The sequence below is a fragment of the Sinocyclocheilus rhinocerous genome, unplaced genomic scaffold, assembly GCF_001515625.1.
Source record: "Sinocyclocheilus rhinocerous isolate Xijiao unplaced genomic scaffold, SAMN03320098_v1.1 scaffold988, whole genome shotgun sequence".
NCBI lineage: Eukaryota > Metazoa > Chordata > Actinopteri > Cypriniformes > Cyprinidae > Sinocyclocheilus > Sinocyclocheilus rhinocerous.
The window spans coordinates 2,294,830-2,310,911 of record NW_015650363.1 but is presented as its reverse complement, the minus strand read 5'-3'; the positions used below and the strand labels follow the sequence as shown (position 1 = coordinate 2,310,911).

Here is a 16,082-nt window from a genome sequence, read left to right as displayed (position 1 = left end):
TTTTTTGCAAACATTTCTTTGAGTAACATGACCGTAATATGAACTCACGATTGAATGTAACATAAAACAAATGATTACTTTTCATTAAAATCTTTATTAATGCCCAAAAATGCTTACATTTATGTGTCTTTTTGTTCGCTTGGGCAGCCATGTTGCCGCTAAAGCTGGTTTACGCGGAGATAATTCATACCCCTTCGTTTGAAGTGTGGTCCCGAAAAATCTTCGTTTGAAGGGCTATCTGACCCTTCCCCTTACCCCTACCCCCTCCAACCAAAAGAGAATCGACACACCCCTACCCCTAGGGGAAAGGGGAAGGGCTAAGGGGTACAATTGGGATTGGGCCTTAGTCTGCATAAACCCCTTTCTTACAATCAACCACAATCTCACATTCAGATCTGCCTCCATCCAATCAACAACCGGTTGGATAGAACAAACTCTCCACCATCCATTACACTTAGAAGAAATCAATATTATACCACAAATGCTGTTGGTCAAGCATAACTTGTTGTACTAAACCTAGAACATTTCTTCAAAGATTTATGCATTTCACATCATTATCACAGATTATCAGATAAATGACCACTAACTCGTCTGACCTGTTCACTAATTTCAGGGCTTCTTTATACTGGTTCTCGGAACACTGATGGAAAAGAAGGTAAGTTTGGTTTCTGAGCTGAGTTTCCTTATGAGCTGTGCTTGGCATTACTTTCTAGGTATTTGGTGTCTGAAATGTATGTTTTTCTTTCTTAACAGGTTCGGGAGACACTTAAAAGAAAATTGAGAATCACTGGATCCCATGCCACACATGTAAACACATTTCGCACCTTTATTTCCTTCAAGTTGTTCATGCCAAAATGTTTATATAAAAAATACAATTGCATGTTTCCTATCATAGACTTCAAGCTCTGGAGCCCATATCTATGGCAGAAGCAGTTCTTCCAACAGAACGACTCTTAACGATGTTTTCAACACCCTTATGAGAAGAGGGAGGCGTACGTGCAGTACTGCACTGTATCATGATTTCTTCAGCATATTGCCTGAACATTCAAAGTAATATTCTTACGTTTTACAGATGCTGGGGCATATTCCTCACACAACTCTGGAGCATCAGAAAGTTTTCTAAACGGACAGTTTTCTTAGCTGGACAGACAGGCGCCTTAATTTCCCGTCAGAATGTCTTTGTAATGCTGGTTCCGGTGCCACAGGCACAACTTCATACTGAAAATGTTTGAATTCTGTCTAGTACAATGCCTTTCCAAATGCTTCCATTCACAGTAGATTACATCTTGAATATTCAATACTTTTGTCCTGTTTTCTATTGGCGATTCAGATTGGCCAATTTAGATTAAAACATATGTTTGTACCAACATGTACACACTGTTTTATGAAAACAGAAATTAAATTCTGGTTTCTGTTTGAACACTGTTTAGTGTACCAACACCTTTGTCCTTCCTCGTAAGAATAATAGTAGTCCAAGGCACTCGAAACTTATTTAAATTGTGATTTACATTTTTGTACTAATAGCTCATCTCTACTGATGTTTCTTGCTTTATGAAATGCCTTGCTGATCACCCTGTTTTTGTACCCTTGTTCCTGAAATCTTTGAGTCATTTCTTGAGCCTTGAATTGAGGACCTTTGTCCTTCCTCTCTATTAAATCCATAAATGAAAAACAATTGTTTCTAATTGTTATTATTAGGGGTGCCTGCTAAGTATATAAATAAAGTTTTTGAAAATAGAAAAATATTTATTCTACATATTGAACATCTTTATTAAAATAATCTGATCTGCTTTTCATTTTTCAAGCAACTTACAAGAAGAAACTCTGCACTATATTGACAGTTATTGCGTTTAATATTGCTTGAGCTGAGAACAACAATGTGTCAACAATGTGACAGTAATTTTAAACAAAACACATTTTCACGTTTTTTTATTTTAGGTGGAAATTTTATACAAATTTGTCAATAAATAAATATCTGATACAAATACATTAGCACAGTTTAGGTTTTATATTTAGTATTATCATGTTTATAGCTGTGCAATAAATACCTATGTGCACTTACAATTACATAATACATTCATAACAGAGGCAGCATATGACATTTGCTAATGGATAAAATTCCATCTGATTGATTGTTCTACATGCAGTTTTTCAATGCTTGTAGTAAATTATTTTTACATTACAGTGCCCAAGTTGTAGTATAATTACAAGAACTACGTAGCAGAAACGTGTAATAAATATAAAATGATTCTGTGGAACAACCTGCATTTTCCCAATGAGATGAGATCGTGAAATGTCAGTTTCTTTGCAATTCTCGCTCTGTCCTCTAGAGGGTGTTGTTTCTCTACTCCACAGCCTGGCCTGTCTTGCTTGTCGAGTCAGTCTCGATGTTTAGTCCTCCTTCCTGACTTAGGCCTAAAAGCACTTTATTTAAGAGCATAAATGTGACCCTGGACCACAAAACCAGTCTTAAGTCGCTTGGGTATATTTTTAGCAATAGCCAAAAAAACATTGTATGGGTCAAAATTATCGTTTTCTTTTATGCCAAAAATCATTAGGATATTAAGTAAAGATCATGTTCCATGAAGATATTTAGTAAATTTCCTACCGTAAATATATCAAAACTTAATTTTTAATTAGTAATATGCATTGCTAAGAACTTAATTCAAGGCGATTTTCTCAGTATTTAGATTTTTTTTGCACCCTCAGATTCCAGATATTCAAATAGTTGTATCTCGGCCAAATATTGCCATATTCCAACAAACCATAAATCAATGGAAAGCTTATTTATTCAGCTCTCAGTTGATAAGAAATTGACCCTTATGACTGGTTTTGTGGTCCAGGGTCACAAATTATATCTGGCCGGATAACTTTAAGTTCTCGGAGCCACAGTTCTTGTAGGGTGGTGATGACTTCCGACACCTGTGAAGTATAAACCAGAAAAGATTTAATTATACTCAGTAAACAAAGCATTTGTTACTTGTGCAATAAAAGACTGAATGATGTATTCCAGATTTGACCTTTTCTTTAAGCAGCAGTACATCACTGCAATGATGGTTCCCAGTAATAAAACTGCACCACAGCTAATTCCAATGACTTCTTCAGGACTAGACAAACGCTGGGTGTCCAAAATAACATGTTCACAGCGCACACCGCTGTACATTTTGTCACACCTAAAGACAGTAGAAATCGTGTTTGTTAGGAAGGTCTTGGAATCCATCGTTTTCAACAGTTAAACACCCTATGAAATGGCCTGTTGACTACAGTTATTTTTCCACATGTCGATTCCTTGTGAAACAGGAAATTTGGGTGGGATATTTCTAAGAGATCATCCTATTTTATAAACATCCACAAGGCTTTATTCACAACCCAAGCTTTGCAACTTGCTAGTTTGCTAAACAAACCAACATGAACTAAATAATCAAGACTTGATCAGTGTCAATTGATTGATAAGGTTTAAAATGTAGGATTATTGAGTAGATGAGTTGTTTTTGGTGGCTGCTCTCACCGACAGATAGGGGTTTCCAGGTCGGAGGAGTAGGAACATACGCCATTGACACAGAATCCCTCGTGTTCTGGACCGCAGGGCCTTTGAATAGCCAAAACTCGCGGTTCCTCTCCACTTCCTACTGATACACACACACACCCCCAGACAGTTAAGCATGAAGGATTGTGATTTTAATGGATAGGTATTCAGACTTGTGTCCACATGCCAAAGAACCGGCATTCTTAGCACAATGCATATTTGAAATGACAAGAATGCTCATTTCATTTAAAACAAAGGGTTACTTCAGTTAGGGTTATTACAGTTGTCCACTTTAGATATTATACTAACGAAAAGTAACTTGGCAACTACATGTCAACAAATGCTAATTAGAGTATTAGAGTAGAGGGAGAGAGATAATAAATTATATTAAAATAGAAAACAGTTCTTTTAAATTTAAATATTTCACAATATTGCTGATGTACTGTATCTTTTTTATCAAATACATTCAGCCTGGTGAGAGACTTAAAAAAAAAAAAACTTAAAGACCGCAGTCTTTCAAAATAATTATGTATAATTTTGAAGTACTTACCATTACTGTGTGTTGTGTTGTATAGGAGCGCATCCTCTGATTTCTCCTTAGTGTCTCCAAGTCCAGAGAAGACGGCTAACACCACCATCAATCCAAGTACTGATGGAGTTTTAGGATTACATTATAGTAACTATACATTTCACTTTTATCGTCTTTAAAGTAGAAGACAGTCATTTTGTTGTAAGCTCCTTATCAATCTATTTTGTTTTATGAAAAGTATTATGACTCACCCTGATAGTGCAAACACCTTTTATCCACTTCTTGTGTCATGCTGCGGCCCAAGTATAGATTCAGTTAGACTGGAGATTCTGGGTTTGTCCGATCTTCGTCACACTTCTGCTGCTCTCCAGATGAAAGTGGTTATTCCCCACAATTTTTTGTCTTTTACCCATACCTGTACAATGCTCCACATCACTTCCTGGTCCACAGGCAAGCAGCATGCACAGGCGTGTTTTTGGCCCCATGTTTTTTTTTTTTTTTCAGTGACCAAAGAATTTGCCTGCAGCTGCGAAAACGGGCTTTTGACATAGGTACTTATTGGCACAAGAGATATTAAAGAAAATTCTAATTACAGATATAGCCAAAGTATTATTTTAATTGTTAACTGTTTTACTGACTGTCATGTCCCATTACCCCCCTGTCACATAATGAAAGCAAGTATTACAAAAAAGCATCCTATTTTGGATGCTTTGCACATTTTCTTATTTTTTGGGTAGTCACTCTTGTGTTTTTTATTAATTACAATGAAAAATATTAAAATAAAAATCTTTCTCATGTACTAAACTCTGCAGCCTACCAAACACCCCATGTTTTTTTTTTTTTTTCAGTGACCAAAGAATTTGCCTGCAGCTGCGAAAACGGGCTTTTGACATAGGTACTTATTGGCACAAGAGATATTAAAGAAAATTCTAATTACAGATATAGCCAAAGTATTATTTTAATTGTTAACTGTTTTACTGACTGTCATGTCCCATTACCCCCCTGTCACATAATGAAAGCAAGTATTACAAAAAAGCATCCTATTTTGGATGCTTTGCACATTTTCTTATTTTTTGGGTAGTCACTCTTGTTTTTTATTAATTACAATGAAAAATATTAAAATAAAAATCTTTCTCATGTACTAAACTCTGCAGCCTACTAAACATTCGCCTGTAACTTGTAACCAGTAATTTGATGTAATATGTTGGACACAGTGTAGATATAATCTAATTGCCAAGAACCTTGGGGCATTGAAAAAAATGAGAATCAGAGATTTCATATTTTTAAGTGTTTATGTGGAAAAACATAATTTAGCAATGAAATATTTTAATGATTTTGGAAGATCGATTTGGAACATTCATCTCAACAGCAAATTGGTATATCACATAACAAGCCATAATTTTAAATTATTTGCATGGTCAATGATCTAACCGATCGCCCATCTTCTAATTTTGTTTTGTTTTATTAAAAAAATAAATAAAAAATCAAATGGGGGGGTTTGCCATTGAACTTTCCATAAACAGGTTTCTTAATGAAGACTCTTTCATACATGGCTTCTTCTTGTAAACCACCAATATTTAGAACAGTAAGAATCAAATCTCTTTTTAGAGAGTCGCAGATTGTAATAGGTATATTGATCTCTGAAGTGAAATCTTTAGCAACACAAGAGCCTTAAAAGGGATAGTTTACCTAGCTAACCCAAAAATGAATGTTCTGTCATCATTTATTCCCTCTCATGTAACACAAAAGATGTCAGTCAGAATATCTGAGCTGATCTCTTTCGTAAATAAAAGTGTATGGTGACCAAAAATGACAAAAAGCACTGTAAAAGTAGTCCATTCGACTCCTGCCATATCTCAAATCTCATTCACATATATTTCCATGCCATGACATGTCACGCCAAGTTTGACGTCAATGGCACCAAACGTCATGGTTTTTGCTTGCTGTTCCTGAGTTTTGAGGTTTACACCGGAAGCGATGATTTTCAGTGAATAGTGACTTAAAATTCTGGACTGATCCTTATACAAACATATTATATTAGTCACAAACTACTGTGACTATACTTTCAAGTCATTTTTATATTTCACAGCTTTTTTATAGCGCAAAATATATGTCCACATTATGAAATGTCTCAGGGAAGCATCAGATATATTTAAAGGGTTAGTTCACCCAAAAACACCTTAAATTGTGTTCCGAAGATGAACGAAGGTCTTACGGGTTTCGAACAACACGAGGGTGAGTAATTAATGACAGAATTTTCATTTTTGGGTGAACTAACCCTTTAAATTAATGTTTTTGATGTCAAGACCATGCCATAAATCACACTAATAAATAAAGCAGGAAAATGATATTAAATACTTCATGGTGATAAAAATCATAAATACAAGCTATTTATAACAAATCTAGGTTTTTTTTTTTTGGTTTTTTTTTAACAAAAGCATAATAAACAATGTATACATAATACCTTAAATAGGTAGATGAATAAATAAATATTAAGGACAGCAGCATCCTTGTGTTATTTTTTGCCATTTTGTTACTGAGTTCAAACTACTATTCTAAAATAATTTCCTGAGAAAATGTATTAATGTCCCATTTGTCTCAGTGCCAACAGATTCATCTGTCAGATATCTGAGAACCATCTATTACCCTGCTATGAGGCCACCTGTTGAGCAGCTTGTCAAGTTCTACCGAAACTCTCCTGTGAGGATGATGCAAGTAAGACTTCCGGCTTCACCCATGCATCGTCAGGGAGGTAATATTACACTTGCACAGTAAACCCTTCTTATTTTCTTGGCTCCGACAAAATAATAACACTGTAGCAAAGGCGACAGCTCCTTAGAATCATTGAGGAGGCATCTCTCTCATTTTTACAGCATTAAGAAACGAATTAGGGTGTAGTTACTGTCATGGACATGCATGGCTGCCGTGCCAGCTAGAACAGCCTGTTACAGCTTGCCGACGGGCAGGGAAGGATGTTGTAGAGGAAGCTTGCAGGGGCTTGCGCTTATAATCAAGATGTATGGACAAATAGTGCCAATTAAAGTATCCAGACTGAAGTGCTTGTCTCTTGTCCAACCGTAATGGCAGGTTTTGTGTTTGTTCAGTATGTTGGAGCATTTTTGGCAGCAGTGACTGTGTTTTTCATCACCATGGCGATGGTCATTGGGCCGACTCCTCCAGGCACAGGAGTGATGAATCCAGCCTTCACCTTCACAGCTGATTAGGGAGACAAAAACAAACCATGTCTTAAATAACACTAAGAGCTCTGCCCAAGCCAAGAATTTCTTTTATACTACCAAGAGAAAAGAAATCAAACTATAAATCGTGTTGCTAAGTGGCATCCAACCAACGAACACACAATGAGCCAAACAGTGCCTTAGAGGGATTGCGATATGATATCAGATACACTAACTGACGCACATGCAGAATTATTGCTCATTTTAAACGAACAGATCACTCAAAAATGTCATTCCAAACCCATACTATTTATCTTCCTTCTCAAGACTCAAATCTTGTCCCAAATCGGATCTTTGAAATGAATCAGATGATTCTATTCACAAAACCAAACCAAAGGATTAATTTATGAATTGCACTGATTCAGTTCTCAAGTTAAACTCACTGACTCGCTGACTTAACAGCTCAGTGAAGGGATAAACTGTTGGTGAATAATGGCTTCACACAAAGCTATCATTTCATTTCAGCAGACTTGTAAAACAGAGCACACATTGTATGAACCACTTTTATGATACAGTACTTTTATGGTGCTTTTGCATCCTTTTTTAAGCTTGAAGCTCATCACCTTTTGTGACGGTCATATGGATTTGGAATGACATGAGGGTGAGTAAATAATTGCAATTTCCATTTTTGGATGAACCATATTGTTGTTACTGTTTACTAAAACAAAACCTAAAACTATTAAAAAAATAATGTTTTCATTAACTACAATAATGCTGAAATAAATAAAGTATAAATATTAGATGAAAAACTTCCTTTGAAAAACTTTGAAATAAGAGTAAAAGCTCATTCAAGACATCAATATATACTATAATAGAACACTAAACCTGATCCTGAAACGAGTACTGTAAGAACACTAAAGCAGTCGTGTGTCATTTACCTTCAAAATCCACATCACCAACAAGACGAAGTTTACCAGTGACAGGGTCCTGCATGCGGTTGATGCCGACATCAATGACCGCGGCTCCCTCTTTTACCATATCTGCCGTTATTAAGTGAGGCACACCTGTTGTTACAGATTAAGACCAACCGTTCACAAAGACACATTCTCTTTAGAACACAATATATTCTTTATCTTATTAAATTATTAATATTTATACATACTGTAGAATACAGTTTCGAATAAAATACAGATACAGTTCAAACTCATTCAAACTTAATTCATTTTGTATTTCTGTAAAAAATAAGTGCACATCTGACTTAATATGTTGCATAACCAAAGTCTAAGTAAAGTATAATACACTCAGCTAGTCATTATTACAAAATGAACATGGCTTACGGTACATTATCCAACTTATTGCACGGCTACTTACCAAATAAGTAAATACATGAATGTAATAAATGATACAGTTTATTACACAATGATATCTGACCACAGAATGCAGCTATTGCCCAATCAGAATTGAGTATTATAGACAGCTATGTAATAATATTACAGAATACCTGACCAAGACACAAAGAGCTGACCTGCAGCCGCAATCACTATGTCAGCCAGACTGGCAAGTTCCTTCAGTCGTGGTAGAGGAGTGCATCTATGAGCCATGATAACTGTGGCATCACCTGAAAGATATAATACACATCAGGAGTATTTATTTAATTGTTAGTTTATTCCATCATTGATATATGTAATATAATGTAATATCTAAAATAATGTTCTTAGTTAAACATAGTTTCAGGTTTAAAATTTGATTGCCATGCACATCTTTCCAGTATACCATTTCCAGAAAATCAATGTTAAAACATTTAAAGGTACAATATGTAAGTTTTCACCGCTAGAGCGTATTCAAAACAAACAAAGAAACAAAGGCGTAGTTTGATGACGCCTTGACTGAGTGTGGAATCATGGGAGTTGTCGTCTTCATCCCCACAGCCGATGCAAACCGACGGGACTCGGGCAGAAATCATGTTCATGGATGAGCTAATATATTAAAGATTTCTTGACATCGTAGTATGAAGCAGAGTGAGGCGGAAAGCCGTCGAAGCGAAACGAGGCCGCTGAACCAGTAAACATTCTTCTAAACATTTGGGATAATGTAAGTACACAAGTCAGCAAAACATATAACACTGTTCTAGTGGTTTTTTTATATTTTAATAAAAAATCTTACATATTGTGCCTTTAAACATTTCACAGTATTTAATTGTGTGCAGGCACCAGGAAATTCATGCCATTTTTAAAGCGCCAACTCCCATTTTTTGTTCATTCCACACATTCTCTTAAAAAAAAATTACATGGATGGTGGTTTCCGCTCACCAGCAAGATGATAACATTCATAAGCAGAAATTCCCAGAATGTGTAACTGTACACCACCACAAAAACCGGAAGCTATCAAATTTGGCTAATCAAAGGTTACATTTTGTGGAATTGACATAACTACTGTAAGTCCACGGGTGTAGCAACTAAATATTACGGGAATAATAATTATAATGCAGTACTCATCACTGTCACAGAACTTCATCATTAGACATATATAATAAGAAGTTTTGACAAAACCTGGAGGGTTCTTCAGGTAATCACAAGTTCACCTTTATTATACTATGAGTCACAAAAAAGAGAAGCAGAACTGATTCAAGGCAGCTTCTTTCATTGTGAAAGGAATTTCGTACATGTTAGAGCGCAAACCTATTATAAAAATGATGTATTTCACAACTCAATTCAAGCATGACTTGCATTTTACTTGTTGAAATCATCAAAATCTTGCACAAACCTAATCCTAATCATTGATACCTAAATAAATGAATCGTCTAACAATTATACAGTTCCAGAAAAAGAAAAAAAAACATCTGGTCCTTCCCTTTCCTTTATTCCAAGAACCATTACAAAAAAAGTCAAATCTTTAAACAAAACTTGAGTTAAAACATGAATTGATCATGTTTCCAGAGGCATGCCAATGCAAGAGATGATGCAATATCAAATATTTTTAAAGGTAAAAACTATATAAAAAAAAAACATTTTGAGATAAATATGTTCAAGCTAATATTTTAATAATTTAATAACTGTTTAGTTCAAAGCAAAGTAATAGGCATTTTTGAAAACAACATGTTTACTGTGCATGTCTTCATTTGTTTTCTATTTTCTATTTTTCAAATGCAGTTTAAATGGATTTTAAAACATAAAAATATACTACCCCTATTATATATTTTATATATAATATATATAACTAGATGGTTAAGGATGAAAGATGTTTATCAGCAGTTTTCCATTAAAGGTTATTACAATTTACTAGTAAAATGTTTATTTTTGATAGTAATGATGTGACAGCTTGCGACATCAGCAGCAACATCCAGGGTTCATTCTGTGAATTTTCTGTGTAATTTGCATTTATCTCACTCCCCTTCAATAAGCGAGGTGACTGGGTTGTTGATTGAAATTTTGAAAATGTGCCTTTTGAAAACATATCGTAATAACAAAACAGAAAAATTAAAAAGTTTTCCTTTTCACATAATGATCAGTTTGCAGTAACTATTTGTACTTCCAAACCAAACATTGTTGATCGAAAAAAAACAACGCTACAGTCTAGTCTTAAAATCTAGCATTTAAAAAAAAACATCTCAATGCATTCTGCTTTTTTGGCACAGTTTCCTTCTCTAGGTTTTTGGGAAATGTAATTGTTGGTGTAATTTCTTAAACTTAAAAGTTAATGAATCTTGTAACAAGAAACTTAAATAAAAAGGGGTTAAAACTGAATATGTGAACTGTAGGATAATGCTTGGCACTTCAAAACTCCAACTGCAAGCACATCTATTTATACTATAGGATTTCAAAAATAAAACTACAAAATACTACAAAAATAAAACATAAAAAAATTGAAAGAAATGACAGATCTCACCTCCCGGTCGTTCATGGTTTCTATCCGAATGCAGCAGCATTGCAATAGGCATTCCTACATTCTTGGAGCGCCCAACAACAAGCACATTTTTTCCAACTGTTTCAATGCCTGAAAAAAGGGGCATACATTAGCTGTCAAAAGTTTGGAATAATTACGATTTTTCTATGTTTTTAAATGAAGTCCCTCATTTTCACCAAGGCTGCATTTATTTGATCAAAAATACAGTTAAAAGAAGTGATATTGTGAAATATTATTATAATGTATATATATTTTTTTTTTTTCGTTTTCAGCAGCCATACTCCAGTCTAATCATTCTAATATGCCATTTTATTCGCTGACAATGTATTACCTAGATCACTTAGATCGAAACAGCAAAAGTTGCTTATACTTATCTGCACACACACCAAACCATTCTGATATATCTCATTCTCCAACTTCTTAATCTCCAAACTTTCCAACTATTTTTGAGATTTTTTACTTTCTGAACTACAAAAACTGATCATTTGTCCCTGTAAAGAAATCTTTAAATGCCTCCCAACAAACCACAGCCAAGGTTTTGGATAATTTAGTTTAAAAAAAATATCAATTTGTTTACCTAAAAAGTCAACAAATGATTGATCACCCAGCCATCCAGGTTGAAACCACCATCTTGGAGGGTCCCTAACCAAATCTGTATTAACATACATCAATGACAATGCTGCGTGGTCAGAAATTACAATACTATGATATTGACAATCTTTGATCATAGAGAGCATCTGAGCTGAAAAAAAAATAATAATAATCAATTCGGGAATACGTTTGATGTGTAGCAGAATAGTAGGAGTATGGAACTTAGAGTTGGGTTAAGATGTCTCCATATATCCAGTAAGTTGAGTTCTGTCATACAATGTTGTATATGTTTCCTAACATTGTAACACCAGTAGACAATCCCTTTTCTGGATCTAGGGTGCAGTTCATATCACCTGCTATGATATTTTGACCTAGCAACCAATATAAATATATTACTATAAAACCTGGGACTGTTTTTTTAGGACCATATATATTCACTAAATTTATTCTCTCTGTCAAAAGTACATCCTTAATAGTTACATATCTGCCAGCTGGATCTTTGATAATATCCTGAACTTGAAAAGGCACAGATTTATGTATTAAGATCATAACTCCCCTGGCTTCTGTAGTATAATATGCAGAGAAAACCAGTCCATGCCATCGCCTCTCTATTTTCACGAAACCTTCCTTTATCATGTGCATCTCTTGCAAGAACACCACCGTTGCATGTAATTGTTTAATTCTATTCATCACTTTTTTTAATTTACCCAAACCTCTGCAGTTCCATGATAGAAAATTAATTCTACCCATTTGTGACATTTCTTTATTGTTACATCAAATATTGCCTTAAAGCACTCACGGTTGTCAAGTAGCAGGAAGCCAAACAAAAAATTAACACATTCCACCCCACGCAATCCCCATATTTTTACAGATAACCCCTATATCCGTAATAACCCATCTACCCCCTCGATTCACTTCTAGTATGGTACTTACTTTTACAAACTATTTGGTACACACTATTATACAAACCTATTAAACTCTCCAAATTTTTCTTCATGCTATTTGAACCCCATTTGCTTCGTTATACCCACATAGAACTATACTCTTAACCAATTCAAATTTCCCCCTCCTAATGCCACTCTGCCAAAACAGAATCAAAAACTCTATCTTGTCCCCATAACATATAGTAGCCACTATAACAGTGCTCTCATAACTTAGAAAGAAGAGGAAGAAGAAAAACAAAACAAACAAAAAAGCAGTTTCTTTATACGTTTACATTTAGAGCAACTACATGTGGTTTTCCACATCTTCTGGACTTTTCAGTGTCACGGTACAGTCTCCATGCGTGAGAAGCAGTCGAGCTGGAAAGATGATCCTGTGCCGATTAATTCCCTTGTAACGTAGCTTCTCTGCTTTCTGTGGACCTCAGCAGATAGATCAGGGAAAAAACAGAGGTTGTGATCTTTATACTTGATGGTTCCCTTAGCCCTAGCAGCCTTCAATACCTGCTCTTTCTGCTTGAAGTCAAGGAACTTTATGATGAGTGTTCTCAGTGATGCTTTACCATCTCGCACTCTGTGGCCTTGACTAGAGCTGGGTATCCGATGCGCTCTCTCTATGATCAGTGAGGTGCAAGAAATCTCTGGCAGCCACTTTTCCAAAAAGGCACTTTTCCTCCTTCTCTGGGAGACCAACCAACCTGAGATTATTCCTCTGACTTCCGCATTCCAAATCATCCACTTTACCTGACAGAGATTTCACCTGCGTTTCCAGCGAATTAGCTCTAGCCTTTAATCAAACAATCTCATCTTCAGCCCCTGAGATACATTCCTCCGCTTCCGTCATTCTTTTTGTAACCTCTGTGACTGCCGAAAGAACCTTGTCAATATTAACACTGACTCGCATTTCCATTCCTTAAATGCCTTCATTATATCGGCATTACTAGTATTCTTAGCGACAGATAAATCTCTGCCATCTTCTTCCCCCGTCTCGTCGTGTTCATTAGAACTCTCAGGATCTGAGGGTAGATTTTGCATTTCAGTGTACAGTTTTCCTTGACTTTTAATCTTCTTCTTCTACGGCATAACTGCGACAGTTATTATACCAATCTTACCAGTATTAATAAAGTGGGTTTGAAAAGGATTAAATTACGATTAATTCAAGAGGGTTTGAAACCGTGACCTCTCACTCCGAAGCCAATACCAGAAGACCACAACATTAATGTTTTATTGTAGGGATGCACGATATTGGATTTATGCCGATATTTTTCAACTCATTTTGGCCGATAGCCGATACCGATATGCAATTAAGTTCTTTTATAATGACAGTACATTGAAGCTTTGAAAATAACTATAAGTAAACTATATATATCAATCGCTGCATTTTTTATTAAAATTTTTTTCAGAAAGATGCAGTAGTAACCTTAAGATTTTATTTTAAGAGTTAACATTTGTAGACGGTCTAAAGCAGGGTTTCTCAACCTTTTTTTACTCCGGGGCCCCACTCCTCAGTGCTCTCATAACTTAGAAAGAAGAGGAAGAAGAAAAACAAAACAAACAAAAAAGCAGTTTCTTTATACGTTTACATTTAGAGCAACTACATGTGGTTTTCCACATCTTCTGGACTTTTCAGTGTCACGGTACAGTCTCCATGCGTGAGAAGCAGTCGAGCTGGAAAGATGATCCTGTGCCGATTAATTCCCTTGTAACGTAGCTTCTCTGCTTTCTGTGGACCTCAGCAGATAGATCAGGGAAAAAACAGAGGTTGTGATCTTTATACTTGATGGTTCCCTTAGCCCTAGCAGCCTTCAATACCTGCTCTTTCTGCTTGAAGTCAAGGAACTTTATGATGAGTGTTCTCAGTGATGCTTTACCATCTCGCACTCTGTGGCCTTGACTAGAGCTGGGTATCCGATGCGCTCTCTCTATGATCAGTGAGGTGCAAGAAATCTCTGGCAGCCACTTTTCCAAAAAGGCACTTTTCCTCCTTCTCTGGGAGACCAACCAACCTGAGATTATTCCTCTGACTTCCGCATTCCAAATCATCCACTTTACCTGACAGAGATTTCACCTGCGTTTCCAGCGAATTAGCTCTAGCCTTTAATCAAACAATCTCATCTTCAGCCCCTGAGATACATTCCTCCGCTTCCGTCATTCTTTTTGTAACCTCTGTGACTGCCGAAAGAACCTTGTCAATATTAACACTGACTCGCATTTCCATTCCTTAAATGCCTTCATTATATCGGCATTACTAGTATTCTTAGCGACAGATAAATCTCTGCCATCTTCTTCCCCCGTCTCGTCGTGTTCATTAGAACTCTCAGGATCTGAGGGTAGATTTTGCATTTCAGTGTACAGTTTTCCTTGACTTTTAATCTTCTTCTTCTACGGCATAACTGCGACAGTTATTATACCAATCTTACCAGTATTAATAAAGTGGGTTTGAAAAGGATTAAATTACGATTAATTCAAGAGGGTTTGAAACCGTGACCTCTCACTCCGAAGCCAATACCAGAAGACCACAACATTAATGTTTTATTGTAGGGATGCACGATATTGGATTTATGCCGATATTTTTCAACTCATTTTGGCCGATAGCCGATACCGATATGCAATTAAGTTCTTTTATAATGACAGTACATTGAAGATTTGAAAATAACTATAAGTAAACTATATATATCAATCGCTGCATTTTTTATTAAAATTTTTTTCAGAAAGATGCAGTAGTAACCTTAAGATTTTATTTTAAGAGTTAACATTTGTAGACGGTCTAAAGCAGGGTTTCTCAACCTTTTTTTACTCCGGGGCCCCACTCCTTCTCCGGTCAATTTTGCAAGGCCCCCCTATGCCTGACATTTCCTCTTATACTGTACTTCCGCAGCAAAGAGAAAAGTGTTTATTTTTAAACCTTTTTTATTAACCAAAACATTTGTTTTGCCTTATTATTCTTCTGCTGCATGTTATTAAAAAAAACTCAAAATTCAAACAAACTTTAAATACTTTATAACTTAAAAGAAAACGCTCTGCTCAATTCTAACTTTAAAAAAAAAAAAATGTATATATATATATAGATTTAAAGCTCCTGAATTCTTTACTTCAGACATTCTTTACGACTTCAGAGTACTTTTTCTTAAATAAATGTTATTTGTGTATTTTACTTTCATTTTATTAGAAGTAGGCCAACAGCGCCCCCTATGGAATTAAAACTCGTTACAAAACGAGCATTAGGACCCGGGGGAGGCTGCCGGTGCGCATGCTATTACTGTTTAGTCTATCTCACATGAACACATTCTGTACTCCATTCTCAGTTTAAATGCAGCGATCCAAAGCAGTGAATCTAATCACCATTCAGGCAAAACTTTGCTTCAAGAATGAGCCACACTGCTGACCTGATCTAATCGCTAGCACACCCTGAGCAC

At 35.7% G+C, this 16,082-nt stretch overlaps 2 protein-coding genes across 4 annotated transcripts in view; both read right to left on the bottom strand.

Moving 5' to 3' along the window:
- Positions 1–2,798: 2,798 nt before the first annotated feature.
- LOC107711904 (epigen-like) lies at positions 2,799–4,447 on the bottom strand. 2 transcript variants are annotated; one of them, XM_016516988.1, is made up of 5 exons: positions 4,307–4,447; positions 4,077–4,175; positions 3,509–3,629; positions 3,021–3,173; positions 2,799–2,922 (listed from the first exon to the last, which is right to left on the bottom strand). In XM_016516988.1, exons 1-5 carry the CDS (start codon positions 4,344–4,346, stop codon positions 2,853–2,855), a joined length of 483 nt encoding a protein of 160 aa, XP_016372474.1. In that variant the 5' UTR covers positions 4,347–4,447; the 3' UTR covers positions 2,799–2,852. The 2 variants fall into 2 exon arrangements, with proteins under 2 accessions (XP_016372474.1, XP_016372475.1); XM_016516989.1 differs by having other exon boundaries at positions 3,509–3,626.
- A 2,149-nt stretch (positions 4,448–6,596) lies between these two features.
- LOC107711902 (probable bifunctional methylenetetrahydrofolate dehydrogenase/cyclohydrolase 2) overlaps positions 6,597–16,082 on the bottom strand; it is a 17,070-nt gene continuing 7,584 nt past the window's right edge. The window contains exons 5-8 of one of the 2 annotated variants that reach the window (XM_016516986.1): positions 11,117–11,224; positions 8,757–8,849; positions 8,170–8,295; positions 6,597–7,271 (exon numbers count right to left, since the gene is read on the bottom strand). In XM_016516986.1, the coding sequence (XP_016372472.1) occupies positions 7,156–7,271; positions 8,170–8,295; positions 8,757–8,849; positions 11,117–11,224 (443 nt within the window). In that variant the 3' untranslated portion in view covers positions 6,597–7,155. The remainder of the gene's footprint in view (positions 7,272–8,169; positions 8,296–8,756; positions 8,850–11,116; positions 11,225–16,082) is intronic. The other variant, XM_016516987.1, reaches the window with a different exon arrangement.

Excerpts from the sequence above, each read along its gene's own strand:
- LOC107711904 (XM_016516988.1), bottom strand. The coding sequence starts at position 4,346 with ATGACACAAGAAGTGGATAAAAGGTGTTTGCACTATCAGG. Across the intron at positions 3,630-4,076 it reads CAACACAACACACAGTAATG|TAGGAAGTGGAGAGGAACCG; the intron begins GTAAGTACTTCA and ends TGTGTGTATCAG. Across the intron at positions 3,174-3,508 it reads CTGGAAACCCCTATCTGTCG|GTGTGACAAAATGTACAGCG; the intron begins GTGAGAGCAGCC and ends TACTGTCTTTAG.